The 10,966-nt window shown below is 35.0% G+C and overlaps 1 protein-coding gene across 1 annotated transcript in view; it reads left to right on the plus strand.

The window, feature by feature from the left end:
• Positions 1 to 2,425: 2,425 nt before the first annotated feature.
• The window catches only part of LOC125194085 (protein NRT1/ PTR FAMILY 5.5-like), a 10,377-nt gene continuing 1,836 nt past the window's right edge, over positions 2,426 to 10,966 (plus strand). Inside the window, exons 1-2 of the mRNA XM_048092108.1 lie at positions 2,426 to 2,435; positions 2,720 to 2,756. Coding sequence (XP_047948065.1) covers positions 2,732 to 2,756 — 25 coding nt within the window. The 5' untranslated portion in view covers positions 2,426 to 2,435; positions 2,720 to 2,731. The remainder of the gene's footprint in view (positions 2,436 to 2,719; positions 2,757 to 10,966) is intronic.

Consider the following 10,966-nt stretch of genomic DNA (forward strand, 5'->3'; position numbering starts at 1 on the left):
ATATCTTTACTATGAGGAGTGTTATATTGCTAACTCAATACTTAGGCGTGTTTGATAAGTTAGTAATGTCAAGATAAATAATTATATATGGACATTTCTAATTGTTTGATAATTGATATCATAGTTAAGCTTAACGCAAAACCGAATATAAGACAAGGGCTCTCTCTAATCTTACTAAAATTATAACTTTAACCATGTTTATGTAACCCACCAATTTGTCAAGTTAAGTCATGTTATTTAATATACTATACAAATTTTGATAATTTTTGTTCTATCACACAACAACGAAAAAAATTCATATCTTTGCATATCTTAACATAAAGCCGTATTTTATCTTATTTTACATATCTTCTCATATCCTATCTTTTTTATCAAACGAATCCTTATTTGCTAACTATAATAAATAATAGCCCTTAGATATTCAAATCAAGGGCCTAGATCATCACCAAAATATCAATACGATCAATAAAAAGTCCATAAGCCATGTTTGGTTGTCGGATTACATGCAGGAAAGTAATCGATTCCTTAAATTTAAATTCCGTGTTTGTTTCAGTTTTTAATCAAACGGAGAGTAATTAAATCCAGAACAAGGAAAGTTAGTACAATTTTCGGGATTGAATCCTAGCTTTTCTAGTTATTCTTTTTCCCAGGTTTAGGATTTTTACATATATAATGCAATATAGTATAGTTTTATTATTATTATTATTATTATTATTATTATTATTTAGAATATTTTAAAAATAATTTAAAAATATAAATCATACTACTTAATTTTAGAAAATAAATAACTATGATTAAAATTATCATAATTATAACTTAATTTATAATAATTCATAATAATAATTAATAATTTATTAAATAATTTAAATATAATTATATAATATAAATCGTATGATAAATAATAATAATTATTATTATAAATTAATAATTAATCAATAAAGTTATAGTGTAATTTTCAGTTATTAAATTTATTCACTTATAACATCCTTAAATATTATAATTATAATACTAATTATTATTATTATTATTATTATTATTATTATTATTATAAATGAGTATAATATTTCAAACTATAATTATATGTATTATTTTATATTATGATAAATAATCCGTATTTAAACTATCCATTGTAATAATAAATATAATAATATAATTATTATTATTTGTAATTAATAGTTTATTAAGAATTTTAATTTATTATTCTTTTTTATAAATAAAAATAATAAGTATATTTTTAGTTTGGTGTTTTAAATTAAATATAAATTTAAAAAATCTTGATATTTTCCAAACACAGGAAAGTAAAGTTACTATGAATCATATTTCCGGGATTCATTTTTCTAGGAATCATTTTCCTTGCCAACTTTACTTTCCGTCAACCCAACATGGCCTTAGGACAATTTACAACAAATTAGTTGTAACTAACTTTTGAAAAATATCACATAACTTTAAAACGCATATAATTTGCTCGATTTAAATTATTTTTTCGACAACATATATCAAATTAAAGATAATTTCATAAGGTATCTAACGAGAACATAAAAATTGTAGTAGTACGATCACCAGATTTGTTTCTCTTGTTTGACAGTCCCCTCATATGGAGTAATGTCCAAAATGTTGTTATTGATTAGGTCTATTATCCTAATAAAGTTAATACTATATTCATCTTCAAACGAGATACTATACTTGAATGCTGCATAAGTTTTGGTACAACCTATCACTTCTCCAAGAACAACGAGTTCTATACATGGCTAAAAGAAGAGAGGAAATTGAGAAGACAAATGCACTTATTATTACTCAGTCGGTGTGGTGAGGTTGTCATTTATAGAATATGAATTCAAATATCTCCTACATATTTTACAATCCTCATCTTCATATAGTGTAGGAGTAAGTTACACTTGATAGAATTCGTCCCTTTCGAATCTTGGAGTGGTATTCTTGGGTGAGTTTGTGACAAGTGTCTTGAAGATAAAAAGTATTGAGATACTAATTGGAAAAGAATAGACATGAGTGGTAGGGGCCACAGCAATATGAAACATTCCAAATATGGTGGCATTGTGGTACTCCTATATATTCCCTCCGGATTACCCCTTCAGTTTGACCTCAACTTAATCTGCACATGGTAATAGGTATGCATATGTCCTATATATAAATTGATGCCTCCAATATTAGAAATCAGAAAGAGAAGAGAATAGCATTTTGCTCCTCTCTACCTCTCTGTGTGTGTTTGGCAGGGAGAAGGAGAGAGCTTGAGACATTAAGCATTCACTTAAAAAGGGTTTGATTACTCTTTTATTTAAATATGGAATATGTGTTTCTTGATTATAACACTCTTCTTATCCTCTTTCTTGATTCTGAACCAATAGCTGATTTGGCTTTGCAGAATACACAGGAGAGTGACTGTGTCAAAATATTAGAAAGTTCAGTGAGAATTTTAGGTAAAGAACTGAACTTTTTTTTTACTACTATCTTGTTTGTAGAGAAATTGAAAATGCAAGATTTTGTTTTGGTTTGTTATGCATTATTTGTGATTAAAAAATTACTCCACCAGTCAACCTTATCTGGAAACTCAGCCTTTTAGTCAGCTGATGGAACCATTTAAGCATTTCATATAATTTTTATAGTATTTTTTTTAAATAAACCACCACAAGGGCTTATGGTTCATCAAATATAGAATATGTGTTTCTTGATTGATAATCCTAATCAGTAATCATTGGTGCAGAGGCTTTTAAGTATGAAGAGCGCCGTCAGAATATCTGGTAAATTATTAGTAAAACTAACTTTTTTACGTTGGATCCAAATTGAATACTCCATATTGTTTGCAGCATTGCAGTGGGCTGACATATTGGTGCTCTACGCCATGTTTGAGATGCAAGACTATCTCACTCAAGTTTGGGGCTAAGTTACACCCACGCTGCTGGAATCCTCAACGTCTGGAATGGGATCTCTTTGCTTCTCCAACCTCTCTTCCTCTATGCCGTCTGCACCTTTCTTGGAAACTTCCGCATGCTCGTGCTCTCCAGCTCATCCTACACTCTGGTCAGAAACTCAGTCACTCCCAAAAGCCTCAAATTAATTGGAGTTGGATAGCACTTATAAACTGTTTCCAACTTCTCTTATTCATCTGATGTAGGATGGGTTTGTAACTTGTATAGGGAATATGGTTAGTGTTCATGTCAGCTCCCCGGTTCTTGCCAAATCAACGGGCACGTGCAAGCAATACGAGCAGGAATGCATAGGCAACACACAAAGGCTCTCCTCTACACGGGATGGCGTTGATAGCTGTCGGAGTAGCTGGCAACAACGTTTCAGTGGAATCATTTCTCAAAGAACAACCAGAAAAATCTGGTGGTGTGGCCATAGGTTGGCTGAGGGTGTCAGGTGGGGGTACGGTGGCCATTGTAGGCTTAGCAGGAGCCATCGCTCCCTCACATAAAGCCATGGACCTACCGGTTTGGAATCCCAGCGGTCTGCACTACTATTGCTGGCATATCCTTTCTCACCGGTTTATGTTGTTTCCAATTCGAATTCAATGGGCCAAATGAGGGCCGGATAGAAAACATGGAAAGAATATTCTCCTGCCCCATGATACCAATGTGGTTGACCTTCTTCGTGTGTGGGATCATTACCTCAACCGGCAACACGTACTTTGTGGAGCAGGCAAAGCACCTGGACCGGCACCTAGGATCGTGGGAGGTGCCTACGCAGGTGCTGCTGCTGGCTCAGACTTGGTTAGGCAAGTTGGTGGCATGGCTGGCAAGTTACAAAGGACATTGGGTTGTAAAGGCTAAGATGTTGGGGGTCATATGTTGTATAGTGGCTGCAGGGATGGAGAGACAGAGACTCGGGGTTGTTAAGAGCAACTGGTTGCTGGATAAACCGGAGGAAGATGTCCCAATGAGCGTGTATTGGTTGTTGTTCCAGTTCGTGTTGCTCGAAGGCTCGGAGACGTTGTTAGAGAATAGTGTGGAGGGTTTGATGAAGAAGGCACAAGCGATGATCTGAAGGAGTTGAAGAGACGGTTCGGTGAGATTTTTAGCAAGGGGTATCTCGGGCAGGAGAGAGGGTGCATGGAGATCTTTAGTAAAGGGGTGTCTGGGCTGGGGTTCATGTGTGGTGTGCTCTTGGTTTATGTTGTGGGGAAGCTAACCAGCTGGTTCCAGTTCAGCTTGAACCGGAGTCATTTGGACCGCTATTATTGGGTACTCGCGGTTTTGAGTGCAGCCACTTTAGTTCTATACGCAGTGGTGCGCTACTATGTGGGGCCGCAGGCCACGGTGACATCATCTCGTTTAATTTGTGTATTACTACTATGTCTCAGTTGTTTCATAATAATGGTTTTTGTTTCAAAAGTTGCGAATTAATTTAATCTTTTTTATAAAATCTCGTTTGAGTGTTTTTTTATCTCATATCAATATTTATTTAAGAATTTAATAGAAATCATGTCTTTTTAAGGTTGGTTTATCGTTATTCGTTATGGGTGATGTGCTCTTGATTTTTAAGTATTGTTTTGTCGTTACTCGTGTTATTATCCAATACTATACGGAAGGAAAATTTATGTGTAGCTCTCATGTTATGAATGGAACCTTTTGAGTAGGTTCTTACTCCAACTAAGGTACTATACTAAAGGAAACTTAGAATAGCATCAATAGATAAATAGATTCTTTCTTTCTTGTGTTGTACTAGCTAAGTAGGAGTAGTATAATAAACTTGCTAGTAAGTTTACCAGATTTGTTCCTTTGTTTGACATTCTCCTCATCAATGAGTATTGTTCAAAATGTTGTTCTATATTCATCCTCAAATTAGATACTTGCATTTGAATGCAAGATAAGTTGTGATGCATTGCTCTGATCACACTGTTTATGTGGTTTGTCCTTTTTTTGGATTGTATTTATTGCATTGTTTAAAAAATGTCACATTTATTTTTATTTTTATTTTTAAATTTCTCATATCAATATATAAAAATATGTTTTATGTCTTCAATTAACACACACAACATCCAAATATGATAGGAGTATCTATTATGAAAGGGATGAAGTTATAATAAATTTAATTTAAAATACAAAAGCATTTTATTCGTACATTCATTTGATTGCTTTACGAATGCAATATTAACAGTCTCTACGGATTGAAAAATACTACTAAAGCTATGCTATCGCCTAGCTATACTATCTACTCATACTTTCCATTCTTTATACTTGTAATAATCAATTATACTCCTCCCTCCGTCCAGCTTAAGATGCGTTTTCTTTTTAGTTTGTCCCAACTAAGATGACACATTTCCTTTTTGGTAACTTTCTCTCTCAATCAATACACTCAACCACTTTTCTCACTCCTATTAAAATATACATCTTTTTTTATCTCTCTACTTTAATACTTACACTCACCTTCTCTCTTCAATTAAACACTTTAACCAATAACTCCTAAAACCCCAGTGCGACTTTAGCAATGTGTCATCTTAGCGGGACGGAGGAGTAGTAGTATTAGAGCATCCTCATCCGTGCTCTTAGCTAAGAGCACGGAAGTGGGCCGGACCCATTTTCTGCTTGTCCTTAGCTAAGGACATGCTCAATGGTCTCACCATTCTATTATTCAATTTAAATAAAAACATTTTTACAATATTAAAATGTATTAAAAATATCCGGAATACTATTACAAATTACAAAATAATTAAAAATTACTCCTCACCCCCAGGTATTAGACTCACTTTTTGGCCTGATTTAAGAATTGATATTTAAATAGTTAAAGTGGAGAGAGTAAAGATGAGAGAGGGAAAAGAGGAAGAAGAGAGAGAAAAAAGTAGTGGAGAATAAAATAAGATAGATCTTTTTTAAAAAAAATGAGTCTAATTTGTTGGGACATCCCAAAGGAAAAAGTTGGTCTAATACTGGGACGGAGGGAGACATAATTAAAATCCTAAAAATTAAAAAATTACATAATTAAAATTCTAAAAAATTAAAAATTACATAATTAAAATCCTAAAAATTAAAAATTACACAATTAAAATCCAAAAAATTAAAAATTACACTACTCGCTTCGAATTTCGCCCAAATGTGATTGATTAGATCTTTTGTAGCTCGTGTGGGCTCTTGTATCGCGCATTGTGTGTCTTCTTTCCATCCTCTCGTTAAAGGTCGTATGCACCCTCGATGGGGGGGAGACCTCGCGGTTGAGTTTGGCTCATCCTCATCGTAAAGTTGCGCCATCGGTCCTTCGCCCTATAATCATGTTGTGCAAGATAATACACGTGTACATGATGTCGGCGATTTTCCCTAACGTCCAAAGCCGGAAGGGACTTCACAATGTTGAATCGGCCTTGAAGGACACCAAAAGCTCTTTGGGCGCTTTTTCCGAGCAGATCTTGAGTGCGCAAAAAAATCCGTTTTTGCTTTTGTGGATTGCTGAACGACTTCACAAAGTCGACCACCTTGGAGTAAAAACCATCGGCAGATAGTAACCATGTGGTATGCATTTCCGTTGACGGTGAAGTCGATCGCGGTCTACACCATTCAAAACATCATCAAGAGTGGTGAAGAATATAACACGTTCGTCTTGTTGGATCCGGCAACAGAAATATGCGTCCCGTTCATGGCGAGTGGCGCCCGCTAGGAAAAGGTTGGGCCGCCACCTTGTGCCGTAAGTGTTGCCCCCCCAAAGGGGCGGACAATTTTCCACTTCCAATGCATGCGATCAATCTTTACTACCGGGAAAACCGGTGCTTTCCGTGAAGACGAAGCGGGTTGACAATCGTCGGTGGTGGGTGCCCGAAGGAATTCTCGCCGAAAGCGAACGAACGCGTCGAAAAATTCTTGAGGCATGGATTCATGACTCCTGACATGTAAATACTCGTCAAGAGGTCGCGTTTGTGAAAGTTGTCGGATGGCACAAGTACACTTTCAACGCGTGGGGACTTTGCCGATGGTTGCGTGCACCTTCTTGAAAATATTCAACCGGGTGGACAATGTGTTGACAATACGCATAAACAATCGTTTTGACAGCAAACGGCGCGAAAGTAATCTTGGATACCGCGGTGGTCGGAAAAATAGTCGGCAACGAGCCTTTCATGGGCTCCCCCTCGATCACGAGGGATGTAAACGGCGTTTTGCTCAGTTGGTGAGGGGGAGGGGGGGGGTATTGGCGGAACCCTAGGCCCATGGGGGCCGATATTTCATAATATTCTTGTTCTTCGCTCCGCTCGAATGAGATTGGTGAAATCCATTTTGAATTTTTAGAGAAATTTGGGTGAGAGGAAGATGTAGATGATTTAGTATGAAAAAGTATGAAAGAGATAATTTGATGGGAAGTGGATGATGAATGTGTGTATTTATGATGATTTTGGATAAAAAAAAATCACAAAAATCAAAAAAACGTCTATAAAGCTCTATTTTTTGGAATCCAAAATATTTTTTTTTTTTTTTTGTATTATTTTGAATTAATTATGAATTTAAAAAAAAATTAAAAATCGAATTTGTTATTGGCCCGAATAAAAACACGCTACGTAGGTGTGCTGCACGGACGTTTTAGCTAAGAGGCCGTGGGTGACTGAAAGGACGGCTTCGTGGGTACCGGACGGGCAAGGCTGACGAGACACCTGCGGGTGCTCTACAATTTTTTCAATGTTCACGGGGCCTGATCGCGACTACGACCCAGCCTTCGGACCCGTGCACAAGATCGGGTTGCCATTGTGAAAAAGGGGTGGGGCCTGGAGCCATGGCGAGGTTTCTTCGGGCCAAGGTCATCCATATCTATGTCTCAATACGCTCATACTTCACTATTCATGGGGTCCACCTCTTAACTAGAGGCAGACCGACCACTCCCTTTCTTAACCATCCATCCCTAACTATTCATTCAATTTCATTTTTTTTTATTTCCAACAAATTCAATTAATAAAAACAACGCATTAAATAAAAGAATTTTTTACGATTTAAAATTTTAAAAAAATAAAAAAAAACTAATTAAAATCTTAAAAAAAATTAAAAAAGGCCCCATTTAAAATAAAAACCCCAAAAATTGCACAATTAAATTATAAAAATTATCCCGGTGAATCTCTCAGGGGGTTTTTCCAATTTGGCGGAATACCAATTTTGTCTTCCCCCGGATCCATAACGGCAAGATGGGCTTGATTTGGTCGAGCCCGTCGAGAAGTGTCGGCTTCTTGGCGGTGAAGTACATGGACATTAGGGAGGTGGGGGCCCGCCTTTGGGGACCCCGTTTGGGTTTTTCCCCCCAGTTCGGTTTGGCCCCGGCCGACGTTTCCCAAAAGGTAATAATTTATAGTTTAAAAATTTTATTTTTTTATTTTTTTTTTAAAAATCAATTTTTTAAAAAATTATTTATTGCGTTAGCATTTACGCGCCCCCTTTTGCGGGGGGGCAAATGGGCGTCGCGCCACGCGCGGGGGCTCGCCACACGGCCCCCCGCGTGGCGGGGGGCTTTGCCCCGGGTTCATCGAGGGGGAGGGCCCCCGGGGGGCCCGCGGGGTGCCCCTCGCTGTCTCAATGGAGGCTCTCTCGCAGGAGCCAGTCCCAGCCCCGCATCGGAAATTTTCTCTTTTGTTAAAAGGGGGCCACTGAAAAACTTTCCCTCGGGGCCCCGGGAAAATGACCACTTCCATGGGCGGCAGGGTTTTTTGTTAAAAAAGAGTAAATAAAGAAAGGGAATAAAAAGAGATAAAAGGGTTTCCCTTTGAGGAAAAAGGTCATCTTGAGTCTTCCCTTTAAAAAAGAAAGTGAATTTAAAAGGAAGGGGATGGGTATTTATAACTAATATTTATACCCCTTTTGCCACATTGTCCCTTGTCCCAATTCCCCAAAATTTTATTATAAAACTTTTTAATATATACAATTGAGACATCTATTGCTATTTTTTCAATCCACTTTTCATTTTTTTTTAGGGGAAAATTTTTTTTTGGGTTTGAACTTTGTCAACCTTCTTTTTGGTCAAATAAATTTTAAAAAAAATGGGTTTTTGTTTTAAAATACGAGTTAATATCAATCAAAATTTTTTCTATTTCCCAATTTTTTTGGGCCAAAATACCCTCAAAGTCTTGAAGGTTATATATTTTTTTAAACTTAACACATACTAAATTTTTTTTAGGTATCTTTACTATATAGTATTTTTTACAATTTTCTAATTTTATGACATGCAATCTTCATTTTTTTTATAGTTAAAGAATTATAAAATATTTTTAAGACATGATTACTAGTAAATTAATGTCATATTTTGATAGTGTAGTTTACAAAATAGTACGACCTTAGATTAGTTAAATCAAAATATGACATAAAATTTTACATAGTATTTATATCACAAAAATATTTTAAAATTCTTAAATTATAATTGAAGAAGGAATATTTAGGGCATGTCACAATTAAGTAATACTATTAAATGTCAAACTATATTTAGAAAATTTATAAAAAAAAATATCTATAATGATTTGAGTATGTACTAAGTTTAGTAGGAGTACAAAAATATATATCCTTCAAGGCGTTGAGGGAAATTTTAGTCCCAAAAATTTGGAAATAGAAAAAAGTACTTCGATTGATATTACCTCATAATTCACGGATCTCAAATGATATTTTCAAAGTTCCCCACCTAAAATGGTACTTTGACAAAGTTCGTGAATACAAAGATATTCCCCTATTTTTTTGAAATCTGTGTCAAAACCAAAGTGAAACATTACCCGGGGACGGAGAGGGGTAATAAGTAGTTTTAAATAGGAGTAATAAAATATGTGCTGAAATGTTTCAAAAAATAAAAATGATTAAAATCTAAATTTTGAGGACCATTTTTTTTACCGACAACCCCCGAGTTAGATGTGTCTTTTCCTTTTCTTGAAAAGACAAATGCACTTAACATATAATCTTTTATAGATATCTTTACTATAGTATTAATTTTTGCAATTTTAAATGTAATTTGACCTTCAACATTATCCTTAATTTTGTGATAAGCAAAAAAAAATTCTTCTTCAACTTTTATAATTAAATAATTTTAAAATATTTTTGAGATATTAATACTTGTAAAAATTAATCTCACAATCAATAGAGGATATTTGAATATTGATATACTATTATTTTATTTTTAAAAAAAATATTAAAATATTTTATTTAACTTTTAAATAGTCAGTTTACAAAATAAGTGAACAAAAATAGTCCTGGACTATAGATTTATCTCGCCCATAATCCTTGGACTTTAAAAATATCTCCGGTAGTCTACGGAAAAGGGTTTATTTGTAAACTTTTATCAAAACGTTATATAGTACTATAATAAGTACGTGACTGCTATCCATTATTTTCAACTACAACTCACCCTTTGAAGCATTTATATAAAAGTATTTTTGTTTAAATTTTCTAGTTAATTATGATTGTTTTCAAATAAATAAATGAAAATTATATTAGTCCTACATTAGATGTATATTTAATTCAGAAATAAATCATGTTATACAATCAATATATGATTAAAATTATTAAATATTGATTAAAATTAAGTTGGTGTCTAACAAACTCATAGCTTAGGATGTTTAGGTGGGTGATTAACACAAGTTGTTGAGTTATTTGAGTACGGTTCATCCCCGTATTTGCTATTTTTAGAGCTAACAAGTGTGTTGAAGCTTTGATGCAAAAACAGGTCTAAAATGAGCTTAAACGGAATTGAACGGGACAATAGAAGTTTTGCTCGCCGCGTTTTCTTGGAAGAAATACACGCCCGGGCTTAAGACAAATGCACATAAAGAGCAGACATCGCTCGGTCGGGCGTTTCCCATCCGAAGAAACGTCCGTCCAGGCTTTTAACAATGGATTCTGAACAAAATCCCGTCGGGTGTTTTGACAATCCAACTCACCCGGGCGAATGTTTTGACTTCCCTTTTTTTATCCATTTTTTCACTCCATACATAAAAAGGACTTCACACGTTTCCTTGACTACGAAGGAACTAGCGAGGAAGCCATGCGGGAAAACGAAATTTCATAATAAT

This window comes from Salvia hispanica, chromosome 6 (assembly GCF_023119035.1).
Source record: "Salvia hispanica cultivar TCC Black 2014 chromosome 6, UniMelb_Shisp_WGS_1.0, whole genome shotgun sequence".
NCBI lineage: Eukaryota > Viridiplantae > Streptophyta > Magnoliopsida > Lamiales > Lamiaceae > Salvia > Salvia hispanica.